The 22,857-nt window shown below is 33.2% G+C and overlaps 1 protein-coding gene and 1 long non-coding RNA gene across 5 annotated transcripts in view; both read left to right on the top strand.

Annotated features, from left to right (window-relative positions):
• Positions 1–601, top strand: part of LOC107995389 (angiogenic factor with G patch and FHA domains 1) — a 30,051-nt gene extending 29,450 nt beyond the window's left edge. For all 4 annotated transcript variants that reach the window (XM_062075774.1, XM_062075776.1, XM_062075775.1 and 1 more), the window contains exon 9: positions 13–601. In XM_062075774.1, coding sequence (XP_061931758.1) covers positions 13–162 — 150 coding nt within the window. In that variant the 3' untranslated portion in view covers positions 163–601. The remainder of the gene's footprint in view (positions 1–12) is intronic.
• Positions 602–6,338: 5,737 nt separating this feature from the next.
• LOC133666157 (uncharacterized) lies at positions 6,339–8,938 on the top strand. The gene is made up of 2 exons (XR_009829887.1): positions 6,339–7,513; positions 8,441–8,938. It is a non-coding gene; the product is annotated as an uncharacterized LOC133666157 (long non-coding RNA).
• Positions 8,939–22,857: the final 13,919 nt, after the last annotated feature.

Raw genomic sequence — 22,857 nt, 5'->3', positions numbered from 1 at the left:
CTCTGCTTGCAGGTATCTTTGACGAATAATCCGAGCAAAACCGGTCTCGGCGCGACCAGCGAATTTCCTACAATCGAGCTAGATTCTACGACGGAAAAGAAGCAGGCGTTATGGCGAAAGACTCAACAACGTTACAAAGAAATATCCGACCATGCGAAATAATTGCACTGTGAAAAACACTTGATTTGCATTGCACACGCTTTTTCATTTTCTTGCCACTTGGTAAGCGAACACAATTACGTTCAACCGTAAAAATCCTATTATCCTGACACGAGAGATGAGAATCTTTTTTTTTTTTTTTTTGCAAAATGTTAACCCCTATTATTAGATTTTAAACGCAAGAAATATTGTATCATACATACGTCTTTGTTTAAAATAGTTGAATTTTTTATATCGATCATAAATTGTACATAGAAAGAGAAATACATAAAAATTCGAGCGAAATGATTGTAAAGAAGAAGAAGAAGAAGAAAAAAGAAAAAATAATTGCGATAAATTGTCCATCTTTGTTACAAATGAAGTTTTGATGTATCCATTTGTAATTTTCTTTCTTGTGTGAATTGTGAATATTTCTGCAATAAAGGATATGTTTATTATTGTATATATTTTTGTTGTACAGTTGACGACAAAATTAATATTCGGCTTTTATTTAATGTTTAATGTATTTTACGAAAAATTGAAAATGGAAAAAATTGAAATGGATTAAGAAAAAAAGTAATTCGAAATCTATTTTTACTAATAAAAAATGCAAAGTTAAAAATTAACTATCGAGTAATTTTGTGTCCAACTGTATACGAGTTTATAATTATTTATTTAATTATATATGTGTTTAAATTCCTACTTCACTTACCAATAGCAATAAGTCGACAAGAAATGATTATAATAGATAAAAAATTATTAATTATTTTAATATAATGTTACTCGAATAAATTAAAATAAATTAAAATTAAAATAAAATATTGTTTGAATATCAACTTGATTATTAATCGCACGAAATCTCAATATATGTGTATCTCTTGGAAATCATAACCCTTCTATTTCCAGACGATAAAATCTTTTGAAATTTATATATATTAACAAAAATATTATTAATTTTGTTAAAACTTTAATGTAAAAAGTTTAGTTAAAATTTTTCATGAAGATGAAATATATTACATATATTATATTTTTACAAAAAAGAAAAAATATTATAAGGAATTACAAATATTATCGTGTTGAAAAATAATTTTGCAATTTCTAAAAAATATAAATTTCTGTAAAAGTTTTTCTTAAGTGAAGAAAAAAAAGGTGTATATATATATATTATAATTTGTTATCTCAATCAAATCTCGTACGAAATTAAATGCAATGATAAAAACTATACAAATTATAATTAAAATATTATTAAATACTTATTTCAGATACAAAAATTACGTTATTCCGTATATATTTCTAATTTTTACACGCGTGTTCTCAATTATTTTTACTAATTTGTAAATATCTTAATTTACAAAAAGCTTTTCCTAGAATGTCTGTATAAATCTTTTCAATGAATCGTTGAAAGACGCTATTCCTTATCATCATTAAACTGTTAATAATTCACCACAAAGAAAAGGATTTAACGAGAGGAAGATACACGTGTAAATAAAATAATAGAATCCCGGATCGAAAACACGTACGGATTCGTTGCAATTGAAGCAAAGAAAGGCTTAGACTGTTCATTTCATCCCAAGATACGGTTCGTTTCTCTGGACACTCCGGTGCACCGGCGATATTTATAAAGCAAACTTCACGGTGCAAAGACCTCGGCGCAAGTGTACCGAGCCGAGCCGTAAGTTTAGGCCAAGCCCTTAACTCCTTCGGCACATCGTGCGGTTTTCATAATAAACTGCTTCCACCGATCCTCGATCTTCATTATTTTTACGACGCCGTGTGGCCAAGACGTTTGTCACAATTTCGAACCGGTCGCGAACCGGACGATGATTCTCGCTATGACGTTGTCTGATCGGTCTATTAACTTTTCTGGATGATTTAACGTGGAACGATCTGCGGTCTCCACGAATACCATTTGATTCATTTTTATTAATCCCTCGAACGTTGATTTAATTTGAAACCAATTTTCTACTTAAATTCGATTTTATTTTTTGTGCAAAAATAAATAAAATTAAAAATTCATATATTTCTAAGTAAATAAAGTAAATGATGTGAATTCGTGTAAAGTCGTGAGGAATGATTTCAAGTGTATCACATATCGTGAAAAGAAGAATATGAAAATGTAAAATATTACTTGCAATAATAATAATTTAAGTCATTACAAAAAAAATCGATTGATGAATTAAATTATTTTATAGCATAAGAAATACATGTCGTTAATTTTACGAATTATTATAAGTTAATATTAAAAATTCAATATTATGGAATAGTTTTAATCTTTGCACAGATTGTTTATTAAAACTGTTTCTCTATTTAGTTTATTTTTCCAGTTGATTGTACTTGATGATGAGAATGAGAAGTACGTAGAATTCGCACATAACTGGTAATTTAAGTTGAATTATTGCTTGAAGATGAGGGAAGTTCACAGGAAGATTCATGGGACGACGAGACTACAATTCTCTTAAGAAGACAATAAGACGTCATGCATTTTGTGTACCGTTCATTTTGATAACTTTATGATGTTATTGTTATGTCAGCTTTTATTAATATAAGGACAACTACATTTGACAGAAGTACTTTTTACAGTGATTTGTGTTTATTCAATATTGATTAATAATACTTCAATATTATTTTCAATTATACGTACCAAGAAATTTTTATTACAAAAATTAATACTTATTAAATAACTACTTATTAAATAATATTGTATTTAAATGACATTATTTAACGAGATACCCATGATAAATCTATTTTTTTATTTTTGATTGTTAAAACAATATCTTTTAATGACATAATTAAAAAGATGAACCAAGGGGTTATTATTCTTTTACGTATATTTTATCAAGAAATCAAGTATAATCGATTTTTATGACAACCAATATTTTTGTACAATATTCAAAAGGATTGCAAAAGTTACAAAATATAATTAATTGAAATCGAATAAAAATTTAATCTTGATAACGTCCACTCCTCTCTATACTTATTTATTCTTCATCCTTCATTCAATTGGTACAAATATACCAGCATTCTAATCGTATTTTCAACACAGTCATCGTCTTATTTGGAGTTAACGAATGCAACGCCATCTTGCATCCATTTTCACAGAAAACGCTCGTAAATGGATTTAACCATGAACAAGGTTGTCGTCGTAAAATACGAAGATAAGTGGCGGGGAACATGGAGCTGACAAGCGAAGAAACGAATTAGTCTCTTTAATTATCGAACCCGACACAACTCGTGTTCTTCGTTCTTTTTGTTAAATAAGTTCAAACGAAGACGTAGAACACTCCGTTATCGATGCAGAAGATCAGACATCCGGATTAGGTGAGAATTAATAGAGCACGTGAAAGTGCGTGTTACATCTTGCGCGCAAGCATGTTTCTCCAGATTATTTATCCACTTTAGATTACTCTAGTGAATGTATGACAGGCATATTTCACCAGTGGCGAAGTTTCCATTTTATTTCCAAGAATCTCTTCCTCTCTAATCGTGCTTTTCTGCACGTTTTCATATGTTTATTCGCTTTGAAATAAACCACGTGATTCTGTCGTGAGATTAAAAGTGAGTTACAAAGTGACTATTCATGCATTTGAATATCTGCGAAAAACTTCCATAAATCCATTGTTATTGATTTTCTATTTTTCACGTAATCTATTCTGATCACTAAAAGGGAGCATTTTTAATTCTATGTGGTCCATAATTATTTAATATAAATAAATTATAACAAAATATAAAATATAACGATAATGTTATAATTGAAATATTCCAAATGTGAAACATAAAATTTTCTGAAATAAAACTATTGTTCAAACAAACTATTTACTAGAATAAAATCTATGTTCACTTGTATATTTACTTTCTTAATAATTTAAAACTCAAAGTATTTCATTTCATGATATATTTATAATTTAAATAATAAATAATAATCTATCTGTGTTAACTAATTACATTTTTTTTAAATTATCCTTATAGAATAATGAAAATTTTTATTCATCATCCTTAAAACATTTAAAATTCTTATAATCTTCTTATAATCTTATAGTCTTCTTCCTTTATTATTTTTATTAATATAATATAAGATATATTAGGTGTTTCGTCTCATTTTCTCGTATGCTAAACGAAATTTTCCAACAAAAGCAGATGTTCTAAGCAAATTGAAACTAGAGAGGGTCTACCAATTCATTTAGAAGAGGTTGACTCGATATATAACCTCAAGGGGTTAATAGCCCTTCAGTTGGGTGTTTAAATAATTTACAGATGTAGGCCGTGGTCGGTTCGATCGTTAGACTGACAATTAGCGAGGAAGAATTCATTGTTGGCCTGGATAGCTCAATTGGTTAGATCGATCATTGGACGATGAAAGGTCTCTGCTCGTGTCCTGCTTCGACAAATCTAATCAATCGATTCTCTCCGTTTCTGTAATTTTAAAAAATGATTTCCACGCTTATATCTAAATGATTGATCGCTTCATTTTTTCTTCAAATTCTCGATAATGGTAGGTTTTTATAAGGGGAAAATGGAAGATAGTGGCATTTTTCTAACGTTAAGGGTGAAAGGAATTATCGATGGCCTGGATAGCTTAATTGGTTAGAACAGTCGTTCGTTGAAGAAAGGTCCGAAGTCAAGTCTTGGTTCAACTGATTCAGCAAATCCAATCAATCGATTCTTTCCCTATTTACAGAGGTCTAAAGTAGAACTAATTCAGTTCATAATAGTGATTGACAAGCCATAAAAATGATTACATTTTAATTCACAAGATAGATGTATTTACATAATCGAATATCATTTTCTTACGTCTTCCTTACTTATTAGTAGTAGTAATTAGTATTAGTTTATTTAATACTATAGATTCTGATTTTTAAATTAAAATTTTAAAAAATTTTTAAATTTCTTAATATGAACATTTAAAATAATAAGTATAAACGATCCATTTAATAAATATTTAACGACGATTTGAAAGTTCTTAAATAATATGAAGATATTTTTCAAGATTTGTAAAGAATTGATCAATTATTTTTCTATGTTCATTGTATTTTTTAGATTTGTTTTAATTAAAATAAAATCTTTGTTTATTATTATTGTAATGCAAAAGTAATGCTTTAATTTTTTTTTTTAATTAAATATCATATTTCAGCATGTTTTATGATAAAAATGGATGAATTATTATATTTCGTAGAACAATAGTTTCAACAACGAATATTTTTATTATATCTTGAAAAAAAGATTATTCCAATGATTTATACAGATAAATAAAGATTTATGTTTCGTTTTAAATAATTTAATTATCTTAATTTTTTTAAAAATTAATTGATTGTCTGGCAACTGAGAGAAGGCACGGTAACTGGACCGTTTATCCTATAAGTTAGCTTTTTATTCGTTTAATTAGAATTCCGATGATGAAAGAGAATTATAATTAAGAGATCGAGTTTCTTCGAATGAAAGCAAAAGATTGTGATAATTAAATGCATCGACATAATAAACACTAACTGTTTCATGAAATGAAATGAGTTTCTAAAGAAGATACTTTGAAAAATTGTACTCGATTATAATTCTTCTGGTCACACATATATATTCTTTTTTTCCGGTTTTTTGATCATTAATGATTTATAGATGTGAATAGGATATGTTGTGAATTTAAAGTTAATAAAGAAAATATCAAATTTTTTAGTAGAAATGGAAGGTGTCTTAAGTATCGTGAAATTATTTCAATGAATTATACTTTAGATTATAGAATTTTATTAGGCTAGTAGATATTTTGTTTTAAGATATATCTTAAACGCGAACTACCGCCGTATATAAATTTCAAATGTAGCTAATTATGTTTATTATAAATTCAAATTCAAAAGTGATTTCTGATGGAACATCCCTTAGTATGTGTTGATTATACTGACATAAAATCTTAATTAGTTCATAGTTTATCAAAATTAAAACATGCATCGTGATTGTTTAGTTAAGAAATCAGTTAAAACCCGCCAATTAATCCCAACATTGCAAATCTGATGAACTTCAAACACTGTGTAACCGCGGAACAGCAGCGAGAATAACCAAATAACCGCAGGAAAAGAAGAAAACAAGAATCATATATACATAGGGTGTTTCGTTAAAACTTATTGAAATACATTTATGTGTCTTTTCGATTCTTTTTTATCATAAAAGAACACTTTCAAACTTCAGGAAAAAGAAAGAAAAAAAAAGGAAAATAATCATACGACATTAAGAATATCTTTATTTATAACAAATTTAATCAATATTTCTTGAGTTTTTAAATATAAATTTAATAAAATTTTAAAACCTTTAAAAAAAAAATCTAACATATAACAATGTTATAGCAAACGATGCTTCTTCAAAATTGGAATATTTCTTAACCTAAAAAATTCTCGATTCAATCTTTCAATAAAAGAATTCGCCAAACATTCGCTATACATACACTTTATAGCCAACTTTAATAACGAGTCCAAAATACCGAATTCCAAAGTACAAATTCCAAACGCCAAATCTCTAATCCACTTATAACACGATGAACAAGATCCGGAGGAACGAGCGATCTCGCGTCAAATTAGCGTTACAAATGGTACTCCGCGATCCACGACATAACCTCTTTCCACTTGCCGAGACTTCCCCTCGCTCTACTTCCCGTCCTCTAAATCGAAACGCAACTGTTGCACGGTATTACATTTTCACGGATTTCGAGAACGGAAGAAACATTTCAATTTAATCGCGAGGCAAAAGCACATGCCGAACAGAAGCCTAGCGGGTTACTCACAGCTCATGATTCATTCGTGGATCATCCACGGCGTACGTGTGTATTAATCGGGTTCGCGCGAAACCTGTCGCCTCGGCCCTACCCCTCCCCGATCTTTTCCATGGAAGCTCGCGGGAATTTACGAGGTGCACACAGGCCCACAAATCTGCGGTAATAACCGTGCGTACGCATCGGCCGCGTATATCCATCAGCCGCTCGATACGGCATCTTGATAAGTTGATGGCTCGCGCGCAGCTCGTGTTGCTCGTCGAGGCAACAGCCGCACTTTTCGCCGAACTCATCGTGCTTCCGTGTGTTCCGAGTATCGGCAGGGTTTTTAAAGCGAGGTGTGTTCACGCGAGGTTAAAATCTCACGATCCTCGTATCGATTTATCCAGGCTTTCATTTGCGGGAATGAAGCCGAAATTTGATTCAGTCGTCGATCCGTTGGTTGATTTTTGGAGTAAGTAAAGTTTAACGCGAGATCGTTGTGGAAATATCGAAGATTTTTTTTTGTTGAAGGTATTTAAGGGAAGGCAGCTTACATATGTATATATATATGTTTTTGAGATATATATTGTCAAGAATGTTCTCCCGACTGAATAAATTTTACTTCGATATGTAATAATGCTTAAGTTGGTAATTATTTATTATTTATAAATTCAAAAAACAATATCGGAGTTGATGTTAACCTCTTCAGGAACTTTTTCTTCTTCTCTTTTTTGTTTTTATTATTAAAAGATTCTATAGTGAAGAGATTTTAATTTTTCTTTTATTGGAGTAATAATTTTAGTTTAAGAAAGAAAATAAACATACGTATATATCTTATCTTTGAAGTCAGTATCTTTGAAGAGATTAAAAATATATTTTTAAAATATTATTTCAATTTTATCGTTAAAAGAATCGTTTATTTCTAGTTATTTATTTTCTTCAATATCCTTAATTTTCGAGCAAGTAATATTTTTCTTTTTTTACGTTTAAAGAAAGAAATTTTTTAAGAAATTTAAATATAGAGAAATTCTAATTACTGTAAAATGAGATGTAATTATTTGGCAATTGTTGCAAAAATGATTAGATTGAATCTGATTCGTTCTATCAACGAAATGAAAAGACTATTGTTAATCGAATAAAATTTTTTAATGTATAAAATGATTATATATTAATAATTTCCTTTAGATTGTTAATTAGATTTATTATTTATTTTATTATACAATTAGGAAACGATGTGTTAATTATATAATTAATGAAATTATTTTTAATAACAATCTTTTTATTTCTAAGAAATGTTAAGAGATTTTAAAAATATTTTAAAATAGAATGCAAACGCAATAATTATTTTCATGAATTGACGTAATATTCCTTCGGGGTGGTTATATTTTATAAAATTATTAGTAACGCGTAACCGATAATTTTTCAATTATCGAAAAGTACGAGGTACATGTTGACAGATATATACCTTTATTTTAAACGTATTACGTAAAATCTGATCATTATGCATCGGATTTTTTTTTTTCATTAACCTCGAATAAAGTATTATTGCAAGACGAATGATTTATTCTGCTCTAGATAATGATTAAACGCCATATCCTTCGAGGATAATTTCCAACGCAATACCATAATTTGTGAGAGTGTATAGTATATGCGGGGATATTATTGGGTGCCTGATAATACCATATCTCCTAGGATAATGCGAATTAAACCGTGTTACCGCTTATTCATTTTCAAGTGGAAAAATTGAAACGTAATTCTAGTCCGTTGAACGAAATTCGTGTGGTCTTTTGACATTCTTGCGAAATTGTAAATCGTGATAACGTTTTCAATAATTGTAAATAATTTCAATAATTGTAAAAAACACAACTAGTGTAACATTTCTACTTCGTCGTGTACTTACAATCGAGTTATTGAAATTTCTAAATTCTGAAAATGTATAAATTTACAATGAATAATTATTAGAAATAATTATTAGAAAAATTCAATGTCAAATTCTTTGTCATAATTCTAAAAAGTACGTTCTATTATGTAATAGTATTTGATAATGTATAAATAAAGAAAAAATTACTTTGAGAATTGAGAAAGTGAAGTAATTTTTGAAGTAATTTATGAAAATTATAATCGATATTATTGATATGTATTTGATATTAATTTAAGAATAATTTTTAGGTTTTAATATTTTCATTTCAAGTTTTTATTAACAATTTTTAAGAAAAATTTTAATATTATTAATTCTTTCTAATAATAAAACTTTATTTGATAAATATAAATCATGATTATAATCAATCAATAATATAATCATAGAATAACAAAAATAAATTTGGACCAATCATTTTTATGCTTTGCCGTAGTTTTTTTTTAGTCTTCAGGTTTACATAGCCATCAATTGGCAGTTCCAAAATGTGATGTCGTAAATTTCTTTGAAAAATTATATTTATTTTTAATTTATTAATATTTCTCGAGTCGTATTGATGATGACGAATACGAATTTTATTATTTATCAACTAATCTTATTCTATTGCACTGATATCATTTTTGCACCACGAGTTTATCTTTTGATTAATCACGAATTCATTCGTAAAATGTTCGATTTTATTTTATTTTAAGATATATTACTTGTTTGCAAAACGCATTAAAAAAAAGATTAAACGTGAATTTAAGAAGATGTTTTTCGAGGAGTATTCCATCTTACTGTCGCAAGTTTAGTATTCTCCCACTAGAAGTTCTCTAAAATATACGTTTTGAGACCCTAAACTCTCTAGAGAGCACTGTCAGGTAAACTTAAGTCTGGAGTACTTGGTCGAGAAGCGCATAAGAGCAATTTCGCGACGTAAAGCAGAAAATCTTGTATATTTTACTCTTTTTTAGACGTGCCCTCGAATACTTCGGTAGAAAAAACGGAATACTTTATAAAATACTCTAAGCATGTTGCGTGACATTCGCGTAACAAGCGTGCAGAATAGAGTGTATAATTATTAGTGCGTACAAAGTACTAAAGAATAAATACTGATTATCACGTAAAAAGTTATTTAACAATAAATTTATCTTCTTATAGAAAAATATGTTTTTATAATTTCATAAATCTTTAAATCTGTTTTAAAATTCATAGATCTGTAATGAATAGATATTTTCACTCCTTATTGAAAGAAATAATTTTTAATAAACGATTGTAAATTTTTTCATTTAGCGCTAGAACTTTTCTATAAAACTGAAGAAATGAAAACGATTTTCGTATAGATTTAACGGACAATTGTACTACAATTATCCAATCAAATCGATGAAATACCAATGAAATTTTGCAAGTGAAAACTTATCGATCCCAAGTACTCCACCAACGTAATCAACAAGCAAACAAATAAAGGAAAACCATTAAATTATAAATCATCAGGGTTAAAAGGTTATAATTATAAATTGAATTTAGCAAAATCCAAAAAAAAGATGGCTGCCGATCACGTAAAAAGCGGGAAAAATCGTGATCGTTAACGTGAACACAACATAGAATCCCTTCGAATCCCCCCAACGAAGAGTTACACATCCGCCAAGAGGAAGCGATACGCTTGATAGAGCCCTTGGCGCTCCCCCTCAGAACGGCGGTAGTTCACGGGGCAAGAAGTCCCGTGGATCCGCGACGGAGCGTGTATAAAAACGGCTAAGGAACAACGACGACGAGAAGAAAACGGGAAATAAAGAGGTGGAAAAACACGAGGGCCAAGGTGGTGGGGTGAGAAACGTAGAAAGGGGGGAGGCAAAAAGAGAAACTTAGTCACGCATACAGAAGGAAGAAGTGAAAGGCACTCGTATCTGTGCATCCACGGGATAGAATGGTATTTCGGTCCCCCGAGGTTTAAAAGCAGAGGAGAAAGAGAGAGAGAGAGAGACAGAGAGAGAGAAAAAAGAAAAAAGAACGGACACTGCGGACAGGACGTCTCAGGAATCTTCGAAAACGTCGCTGACTAATTTTCAGACGGTTCCCTCTTCTCCACCACCCCTTCTCTCCCTCCTTCTCCCTCTCCTCCTTCACCTTCTTTCTCTCCCTCGGATCCGCGCTCTCCGCACCCTCCTTCCCTCTTTCTCCCACCCTCGTCTGCCGTTCCTCTTGCTCTCGTGCCCGCCGCGATAAAAAGTCAATTTTATACCGGTGGGCACCCGGAGCTAATAGCGTCTACCCGCGGGGCACCGCTCGAGTGGACGCCACGAAACTATGTTTCGATGGCCGTTCGCGGACTTTATGAGCCTTATAAAAATGGCACTACGCAACCACGAGCACGGGGGAAAGAGGGTGGGGGAGATTGAGTGAGAGAGCGACCGACGACGATTCCGGGGATCTCGTCGAGGACGGGGACCGGGAGTGAGTCACGGGGGCGACCGTCTCGACGCCGCGATCTCTCAGTTCAAACAGAAATCATCGGTTTCGAGGAATCTTACCTTGTCCGCATTCTTCCTTCGTCGCAAAATTTTCCCCCTTTTTCTCCCGTTTACTTTTGGATCTCTCTCTTTCTCAGAAAGTTTTGATCTCTTTTGTCGCTCTATACTGCTATGACGGTTGATCTAGATAGATAGTTTTTGGGCCTAGATTTAGATTTCGGATTAGTTAAGATTTAGCTAGGATTTTTTAGCTAGGATTAATCCCAGCGTTTGATTATGCTTGAAGCAAATATTGGATTTTTATAATTTTGACATTTATGTTACTTATTTTTTCCCTTTGCATCTCGCTTTGGAGTTGTTTTATGGAAAATTTTATGAAAAAAAAAGTACAACGTTAATAAATAGAATTATTGTAGCACCTTATTGCTTAAGCTAGAATTTATACTATGATATATTTTTGAATTAGAGTTAAATTATTTAAATTATATAATCTTTAATAAATAAAATAATCAATAACAATTGAGAATTAGAAAATTTTATCAATGGCAAAATCGAATTTAATTTCGTTCGAAATCTCGAAACGATTTCTTTCCATTTCTGACTCCTGAAAGTTACGATTCGTCCAATGATACTTTCCACCGTCTCGATCGGAAAGCGTGGCCGATGCGGACCTCTGCCGAGTGACCAGTGTGTAACCATAGCTTTGTACGAAGCAATGAAGGGGTTTCTAAGGAAAAAGGGAACGACCAGAAAGAAAGAAAAGGAAAAAAAATAAAAGAAAAGAAGGGAGAGGAAGAGAGAGAAAGAGAGATAGAGAGAGAGAGAGGGAGGAAGGGAGAGAGAGAAAGATAGATAGAGAGAGAGAAAATATACAACACGAGCGAAAGGGAAAGAGGGAGAGGGGAAACAGAAAGGAAGAGGAATAAAAAGAGTGAGTTCGTGAAGTCACCTGCGTACACGTTCGTAGCAGGTACTCAAATTGCATGGCAACAGCACTCGCTCAATCACTTTCTCCCCTCTCTTTCCTTTCCTTCCCTCTTGTGGCATACCTGTCCTTTTCTCCCTCTCGTAAATTCTCCCCTCGAAAGGTTTCGTGGTACGTGCAGATGCGCGCCTACTCGTGAAATCAGTCAAGGTCCTCCTGCCAACGACGAGAAGAAAGCGCCCCTAACCATTCAGGGACGTACGCAAGGGATGCTTCCAGATGCTTTGACTTTCCACAAATCGCAATCACAACTCGCGCTTATTTCTTTCTTCTTTTTCTTCTTTCTTTTTTCTTTCCTTTCTCCTTGGTTTTTCCGCCTTGTCGCCCATCGACAGCTCGACAGAGTCGAGTTGTTTCGAATTTTTATGAGAAATGAGGATACGTGTTTAACGAATTTGGGAATGGAAAATTGATGCAAGTGCATTTCTTTTTTCTCGAGAATGAAAATGAATGATAAATGCGATTAATATTCATTTTAAAATTTATTACTCGTATATACGTGTGTTTGAGTAATAGGAAAAAAAAATAATGCAGTTTTTTCTCTTCATAAAAGTGGAACAGATTTACTTTGGAAACATTATATCGTGATGATTTAAAATATATTTGTTTCGTTTGATATGCGATCATGAATATTTTTCGAAATTTATTACACGTAAAAATTAAATTTTATTGAAAATAATAGTAATCCTTTATATTAACGTAGAAGTTAAATTAAAAAAAAAATATATATATGTATATCTGAAAATATTAATATACGTAACAGTATCTTTTAGAAGATAATATCGAATTTACGCTTGCGTTAAAATGATTAATTAGTTTCCTAAACTCATTAAATTATAGCGATGTTTGAGAAACTTCGAGCTATTAGATTCATATCTAATATTCATTCAATTTTGTTCAGTTTAATTTTTTATCGCAAACTTCCACTTTCGTTTAGAGCTAATTAATACATCTTAGTTTTAAAATAAAATCAAAATACATGTACATGTATAATATATTTTGCGATAGAATTGTCTAAAATTTATCGTTTATAAATCAAAAGTAACTTAAAGAATTATAAGTTCAATTAGCTTTGCTATCTCGACCGAAAAATTTATTGCTCAATTCAACGCAACAAAGTAGCAAATATGTATCGTTCTGAATAAAATTATAATTGTTCTTGCGAAAAATTGTAATTTTCATGGTATGTGAAACATAATTTTTACTTTTTTCTTTTATTTCTGTATAAAATTAAACATATTTATTGAAAAAACATCTTATTCTCTAAATCTAATGCAGAATTAAAATTCTTTATCCAACGCTTTTCAATATTGTAATTACCAAAATTATAATATACAAATATTTTATTTTTATTCAATAATTTAACGACTATAATAATAATGATTAATAATTTTAAATAATGACTAATAATTTTAAAAAATAAAACTAAATTTTCGTTCAATTTTTATAAATATAAATAACACAATTAAAAATCTCTAAAAACAGTTAATATTATCACGAATAAAAAGGAGACACGGAAAAGAATAGTAGAAAAATAAAATATTGAATTTAAGAAAACGACATAGAAAAAATGTATTCCTCGAGAAAGAAATTTTTCATGCGGGTCTTTATATATCACAGAGTGTACGGTTCATTGAAAACGCCAGCGCAGCTGAATAATTCAACGAGGTCAATCTTCTTAAAGGATTAGCGGGCTTAGGGTGGAGTAAGGGTGCAAAGAGCAACCGATTAATCGATTATCGAAGACAATAGCGTGGATAGATGCTTCTACGGCGATTTCCCCTGATCGCTCCCTCTCCCCCTCCCTTCCCACCTTCTCTTGAGTCAGTTAGACTCAACACGTTCCATAAAAGAATTGAAAAGAAGAAGAAAGAACAAATTTGTATCCTCGATGTCCATAGAGGTGTGCACGTATAACATCGCGGCGAGTTCATTTCCACGCCTCGAAATGCATAATTGAAAGACGAGGAGAGCATCGTAAATAACCGCACTAATTGTTTCTAGCCTCGCCAATTTCCTGCCTTCTTGCACGTCCGTTCCCCTCATTCATGTTTGGCCTCTTGCTCCTCTTTCGTCCTTTCTTCCTTTCTCCCCCTTTTTTTTCTTCCCTTCTCTTCTCCCGTTTTTTCCCCCCTTTTTCTTTTGCATCGTCATCTTCTCCTTCTCCTTCTTCTTCTTTTTCCTCTTCGTTGGTGCCTCGCAGCACGCCGAAGCCACTTCGCGTCGCTCGTGTCTCTTTTTCACTGTGGCCTCTCTGCAGGGATTAGCTCCGTCTTGTATCGTACTCGTTGTCATCGTCTCGTAGTGAAAAATCGCATTTCCAAACGTTGGAGGATGACTGGAATCGCATAATTCAGCGGATTTTTATCGTTTTTTTTCTTTTTTATAGATTCGAAGACGTTTATTAATATAAAATTTATGATTACGATATCTAATAATTTACAGATTACGATATCTAATTTTATGGAAATTGCTTTTTTGCATCATAACATCTTTTATTCAGAGTATTGATTTTATTATTGTAGACATAAAATAAAGAAATGAAAAATTAATGGATAAAAACGAATTATCAGTAAAAATATTTCCTTCTCGTGAAACGCGTATATATATATTTTCCTTTAAATGTATTATTTATACATTTTCTTAATCATTGAACTAAATATAACGATTAAATATTAATATTATTATATGTTATTATTAAATATTAAGTATTAAGTAAGAATAATCAAATAAGAAATAAAACAACGATTATAATTTAAAATAACTTATCTTTCAAATAACATTATATAAGCTAAGATAACGCAGCAAATGAAAAATATAAAAATCTTGTTTCGATTATTATCTCGTAAAAAAATTTACTTTAATAACACCCAGATAATATTCAATTCCAAATTCTTTTTCTCGTAAAAGTGCGCTTTCTGTCCCACGCTTCGTTGTGCCCACAAAAAATGGGCAAGAGTTCCACCCAACTTGAGATTGTTCTTTTAATCGATCGACTGAAACAGTACTCGAAGCGGATCCATTCTTTTTTTTCTTTTTTTTTTCTGCCTCCTTTCGTGCGTAATGCAATTACTAAAGTTTCCTGCGATCGTACACTCGGTTGCCGATATACAACACGGATCGCCGGATGTCTAAGCTTCGCGAGACGAAACATCGGCGTAATTATAATGCGAACGTTCCACCATTGGAACGAGTCGAACTGTTTCTAAAATGTTCCACCGCAAGATTCGTATATCTGTGTCCGACTGTCTCTGTTCACTCTGGTGGATTCAGGGATGGTTCAAAATATCCGCGGAGGGAATAAGATACCTGCAGAGGAGTGCAGTGACAAGATGTCATTATTAGGTAAAGGTGAAAACGGAAATCAACGATTAAGGGTTGTTACATTGGAATCGAGGAACGGGTCGCGTTTTTTACGATCGATAAACAGTGTAATTGTAACTGGTTGGTCTGACAATTAGCCATGTCTGCGTGCCACTGTAAAAAATTCGTATCGTTTCCTGCAATTCCGAGGCGTTTCCCTTTTTTTCCTCTCTCTCTCTCTCTCTTCTCCCTGGTGGAATTGAGCGAGCAGAATGACACAGTCGTAGATAATTTTCGATGGATCCTAGAAATCGAATTAGGATCGCTCGAAAATTTTCTTTTCTTTCAATAGATACTCATTACGGCATCGGAGTCCAAAAAAAATTAAAATAAATCCAATCTGTAAATTTAGATTAATCTTAAGATAATATAACGATCATTTTTTTTTGATCTCATTATGCGAAAATTCGTGGATTATCATTATTTGAATGAAAAGAAATCACGTTGAAAATCTTTCTCGCAAGTTGCAAATCGGCAATAATTGTACAAATTATTCAAACTTCTCGTAAATTGTTGCAATTTAAAGATCTCGGTTTCAAAAAAAATTTTATTCGAAAGTCTCTGAAGAACTGGAATATGCACGATGATTTTTTTTCTCTCTCTCTTTTTTACTGGTTAAACAAGTTGTAATTTTCGCGTGACGAGGATTTACAGTAATACCAGTATCGACATTCGAACGAGTTGGACTTGCCGTGAGATTAGAGGCATTCACGCGAATGGAAATCGGTCTTGAAAGTTACAATTGCACCGGTAGCCGATCTTCCTGTTGCTCTTCCGTCATTACCACTACGGACTTTTCCAGGTACCGCTTTTCTTGCGTGAACCGCCATTGGGCGCGGTACTGGGCTATCATTTGCCTCGAGAATACGTACCGTCAATTTCTTTGTAATGTTTTGTACAAAGTGAAGCTTTCTCACGACAACAGTAAGCAAGATGAAATTTTTTACCGTGGGTCATTAACGGATTCTTGTGCCTGTTCTCAGTCACGTATCAAATTGTACATTTCATGTAATGGACGAATCTAATGCTTCGAATTAGAGTCTGTTTCTCACGAAAACAGTATAGAATTTCTAATAGTTTAGTCCTTTAAGGTCTGAATTGTTTTATGATTATTCTTCAAACGTTTTACAGTTTAAATACTTGAATTGAATTGAATTGAATTTGTTCAAATAATGGACATTTTACGATAGACGTTTTGTGAGAACGAAAATTTGAAAATTTTGTTTAATAAATAGATCATGATTTAACACTTCCTCGTTTCTCTAAAAAGCCACCATATTTTCTTATAAACTAGCTTCAAAACTTAATAATAAATTAACGTGCAACAAATATTAACGATCCATTACAATTATTGATTATTGATTTAAACGAATCATAAAATCATAAATTTAATCCTTTCAAATCGAAGGAATATTTATAGATTGGCTACCTGCAAATAAACAAAATTTTAATTCTACTTGAAACTAAAAGCTAAACTATCCTTCGTCCAAATCCATCCACCTTCTAAATTCTCTAACTCGACGGAAATAAAAAGGAAGATGGATTTACGCGCCGTACAGAAAGGCCGTACAAGTTCGGCCAGGAAACCGGATGGCGGATCACGGGCATGCCCGTTAACTCGAGCGACAAAGCGGCGGGCAGCAGTTCTGGCTGAATAATAACGCTACGGCCTCGGTCCGCGTTTGTCCAGCCGCGTTTGCGCACCTCTAATGGACGATCGTGGCGGGCCTCGTGCAGCGTAAGCGACGTAAGCCCCCGGTACGTAAGCCTAACGTAATTGAAGGCTAGGAATGCGGACGCACGCATGAGGTAGCAGCCGGTAGACAGAGCGCGCAAGGGGATACGCTTTTGCCGCGCGGTGCTACCGCGTGCGTAGCGAGGCCTCTGAAACATTAATGCGCGTGTCCCTGTTACGGCGGGGCGTGCGTGTGCCGCGTTACACGTTAATTAAGCGGACGAAAACAAGCGGCGGCCGATCCGCGGAAAGCTGGATGGGAAGGATGGCGCGGAATTGGATGCAATTGGTATTGGAAATGATATTGGAATCGAGGATGGATGGATGTGGTCTGAGGGCGGCGAACAGGAGGCACAGTTGGAAATAGATATTGGATAGTAATAATAATAATAATAATAATTCGAAGGAAGGTCTGAGGAGGATCATTGAGGAAAGGGAAAATTGTGGGGGATGAATGAATGATTCGGGGAAAAAGATGGAGGAAGATGTTGAACGCAGTTGATGGACGGCGAAGGGAATGTCGGAAGCAATTGCTGAACGATTTGGAGGAAATTAATTCAGTTGTTGGTGGGTAGTCATTGATGAAAAGATGGAGGAGGATGTTGAATATGACGTTGGGGTGGATTTTGTTGGAAGAGGAACGAGAGAAAACGATATAACGATCGATGGAAGAAGATAAATGTCATTGTAAAGAAAAATTTTTTCTATGAGGGGGAGGAAAATTGCGTTAGAGAAAAGTATTATTAAACGTTATTAAGAAATAATAAATAAATAGTTGAACGGATTATCGGAAAGAGAAAAGATAGATCAATTTCGATAGGGTAATTTCTATTGTTACAGAAACGAGAATTATTAGAATAGAATTGTTTAGAATCGTTAATCTACTTTATTGGAATTGTTGAAATACAATCATAAGGTAGATTTGATTAGATCTAGAATCGTTAAAGTAGAAAACTTTTATTTTCGATGAATAAAATTGAATCGATTGTCTTTGACGTATTGTTGTCGAATAAAAAAGAAATTAAAGGTAGAATTATTACAATTTGTTTTACTGTTATGATAATTTGTAATAATTTCATAGCTAGGCAGATCGAATCATGATATGACCTCGCGATAAAGCTTGAAAAAAATTCCCTGTATACTAATTAATTTGATTTGATTGAAGATTAATTTGATTGGTGGCTCTGGATAGTTAGACGGAATATTAAAAAAAGTAAATTTGATAAATAAAGTATATAGATACAGATAGGTGTGGAAAGTTAGATGCAAAGATAGGTGTGGTACTATATGAATTCGTATATATGATTAGCGATAAGATCTGAATTAAGGAAAGATGTTTGTCGTAAAAGATGACTTTATATCGTCATTATATAGCGTATCTAATAGAATAGAATATTTTTAGAATATCATAATAACTGTTCATTATATGTAATTTATAAAACAATAAATACATACTATAATATATATATATTATATATTCAAATAAATATTGAAAATAAAGAAGAATATTTTTGGAATGTATTTTCATATAATTAAAAATCACAAGTTCTTTTTTGTAAATTTTTCTTCCTCAAACACAATGGATCTTACATTACACTATAATTAAAAGTGATAGATTAATATAACAATATCGATAATTATCAATTGTATCGATAATCGTATGAAATAAAAGGAATTACAAGCTTCTTTTGAAATGTAATATATATTTTTCATGTATATATTCTTATATACATGAATATTATTCAAACAGCAAAATAAATAACAAAATCAAATAGAATGTACATATACGTTATATAAATTTCTCTTTTTTTCAATGGTTCAGATTTTAATATAGCAATATCAAAAAGAACATTAAACCAATACGATAATTATAGAGAATAAAAGGAATAAGAAATATAATATATTTCATAAGAACTGTACCGAGAATCATGTATACATGTATCCGTTGCTAGAGTCTTACGTTAGACATATGAATCTCGACTTTAATTGAAGTGGTCAAAGGTATTAATTAGCCGAAGTAATCAACGATGTGAAGGGATACGGGTATCGGTGTGAAATGAGTAGGTCGGTGATAGCGAAGTAAGACGTCAGACCTCTTTCTCTTTCCTTTTTTTCTTCTCATCGTTTTTTCTTCTCGAGACCAAGGAGACGATATATCGTTCGAAGTCGCGGAATGTGATCGTGATACGTTTATATGGGCATCGGTATCAATTAACGTTGCTGCAGGTATTAATTAGTATTAACGGCCGTCTATGTATGTCGCGGAACGTGTATGCCTGTGCATATTCCAAACGCGTATTGATCGACTCTACGTTTCGAGAGGATCTCTACTACTAGGAGAGTATCTATCGACTATTACGATTTTTTTTCAAATGTGTTTTTAATTTTTCGTGTGTATAAATTTTAATTCAATATATTCGAATGAAAATTGTATTAAATAAGTGATAGAACGTGTATATTTAATACAATTTTCGTATACGTATATACGTATATATACACATATTCGTGCATAAAGGGGATGATATATGAATTCACATATTCATTGTTGAAAATATATGTTTTAATTTAATAAATAAACTGTCCTCTGAAGAAGGGATTCGTGAAATTTAAGTTTAATATAAATCAATAAGATATAAAGAAAATATCATCAAACCAAAAAGAAGTTTCGTTCCATCTCTCGAAAACATTTCTTTTAAGATCAAGCTCCTAGTTCCTCAATGATATCAATAGACCGATAAAATGAACTCTTAACGATATACTTCGAGACAGAGACTGTCAGAGTTCCGAATACTTGTTGTGATGTATCCACGTCGTTTGCTTTTCCTCCTACGCTAGATTAACGTGCAAAACAGGAAGAGCCACTTGTCATAGATTGGGCGGCCCTTTCGTGGACACGCTGTGGCCCTAGTCGGGCTAACAGCCGCGCAACCTACATATTGACCAACACAACACCTTCGTCTCAAAAAAGAACACGTGTACGACACGAGGTCTTGGGCATCGTGTGAACACGATGTCCAAGACGCAGCCCAACACAGGAAGGAATGTCAGCTCTAATCGAGAGATTTATATCGAATAGAATGAAACGTTGACCCTTTTAGAAACTCGACCATCTTGGGTGGGATCTTGGGATCGAACGGTGGAATAGGGAAAAATGTTTAACAATTTGAATTTTTAATCGAATAATTATACATTAATTAGAAATGGGAAATTTGAAATTCTTTTTTTCGATTTCGATGCCTAAAATTCTTTAGATTTAAATTTATAAGACTAGAGTCATTTTTTTTGATTTGTAAAAATCTTTTTAAAACGTATAATCGTCAGAAGAAGTTAAACATCTATTTCAGTTTTCGTAAGTTGTTATTTTTCACAAAAAAATATTTTCATCTCAAAAATAAGAGTTAATTCGAATTAATTTAAATAATCGTTTCCCTCTTTTTCCATCCATGCAATCGCACCACGCTTGATTTAAAATCAGCTACATCTCTCATAATAACTCGAGAAAAAAAATAATAAAAAAATGGATCCCTTTCACTTCAACATGATCGACACGTGCTATCCATCGAAGAACTCGATCCTTAGACCGTTTACTCGTGTAATCGCGTTTGTAAATACACGAATAATCGTAGCCGGCGCGAGTTCCACAGCCAATTAGGCGACGCTTAAGCAGAACCTCGTCCGAGAGGGACCTTCCCTGGATCGCCGATTAAGAGAAACCGCGCTTTCGCTAGACCGATAATTCTTTCGTGCAGACTCCACGATCGATCGTGGCCGGCCAAGCCGATCGAGGCTTGGCGGGATTTTAATGCGTTCCACCGCGTGATCTATAATTGTTCGATGAAACGGCCCTTTCAGACGTCGACGATTGAGCGATTCAGGCTTGCCCTGATCGCCTCGGATCTCTCGCTCTCTCCTCGTCCGTGAGCGTTCATTGTTTGGTCACTTGATTGCTAATGGTATCTTGGGACCGCGTAATGGTACGCTGTTACATTTTATTGATGTGTTTATGCATTTGCTGTGTGTAGCTTGTGGCTTTGGTGAGCTCGGTTATTTAACGTTGTTTTATTTAATTCATTTTGGAGGAAGCAGCTGCGTAGATTGTAATTGAAGCGGGTATGTAGGGTACTGTTCTGTTGGATTCTGTAGGAGGGGCATATAAAATGTAATTATCGCACGTTCCTTCTGATAGGCTATTTTATGCTTCCTTGGGGGCGTGAATTAATTTCAGTTTTTGTTAATATTAATGTTGTTACGGATCCGTTACGGTTGTGCGCTAAATAAATTTGTGTGCAATATTTCAAGCCGAATGTCTTGTAATTATTGATAATTATATTTGGTGAAGATACGCGAAGAACGACAAAATTTATTAATTGGAAATTAAACGCGCATATAGGAATTAGGAGTCCAGCTAATTCTAACGTCTCATAATTTAATCATTTCTATAAAATCGACGAACGAACTTTTTAAAAGTAATTTCATCAACACCTGACTCAAGATGGTTAAAAATAGTCAAACAAAATATATATCTCTGTCAAATCGGTCGAATAAACAATCGATTGCCATCGAGCAGTAGACGGCGCGCGCACGGAATCGGCATATTTTCCATCATCCAACTCACCGTCTCCATTTCCTACGTTTATCGCTCGGGAAAAATATCGAGATTATGCAAACGTTCCCCGTAACGATCCGTTCCCGATAATCGCTCGCATTCCCCTCGGTTTCTTCGTGGGGCCGCGTGAAATCGATATGAAATCGGATCTGGCGTCTCGATAGTGCCCCCACGATCGATACGCGGTGGTCGGAACGCGGCGTAAGAATGCGGCTTCGATCGATATACATTATCAAAACTGTGGCGCGGTGCAAGTGTAATATCAGTTAGTTGTGTCTTCGGCGTGCATCGAAAGACAAAACAACCGGGGGGACGGAGGGGGGAGGGGGAAGGAGGAAGAAGAGGAGAAGGAGGAGGAGGAGAGTATTCACGGTTCGTAAGCGGGACCGTAGGAGAGAGACCGTAGGCGACGCTGGCCTCTGCACCAGACGTGACGAGATAAGCAGATTAGCGCCGGTACCTCGAGTTATCAAAAGGGGACGACGAGGCTCTCGGGGGAAACAAGAACTAGACGTTTGAAATTTGTTGATATACGTACAGGGTATCTCGTCGTCGTATGTGGGACATTGTATTGTGTTGATTAAATTTTTATATCGGATAAAGCTTTAGGGGAGATTAGGGTAAGACGATGCTAATACGAGCACGCTAGAATCTACTATGTTAGTTGGATTAATAGGGAGACAGAGTCGTTATTATTTTTATTATTTTTCTTGTATGAATTATTTTGTGGGAGAGGATATGTTTATACACAAAAATTGGGGTAAAATTAGGGATTCTAAATTGAACAAATTTTTTAATTTATAAAAGGAATCAATAATTGCAGATTTTGCAGATACACTTTTGCCAGTTCTATGGAGTTTTTATTGTTTTATAATTTCTTAAATGTTTCGTTTCAATTTTATATTGTATATTATATTATATGAACGTGTCCAATTCGA

The sequence above is a fragment of the Apis cerana genome, linkage group LG5, assembly GCF_029169275.1.
Source record: "Apis cerana isolate GH-2021 linkage group LG5, AcerK_1.0, whole genome shotgun sequence".
Lineage (NCBI taxonomy): Eukaryota > Metazoa > Arthropoda > Insecta > Hymenoptera > Apidae > Apis > Apis cerana.
This window is presented reverse-complemented; position numbering and strand designations above follow the sequence as displayed.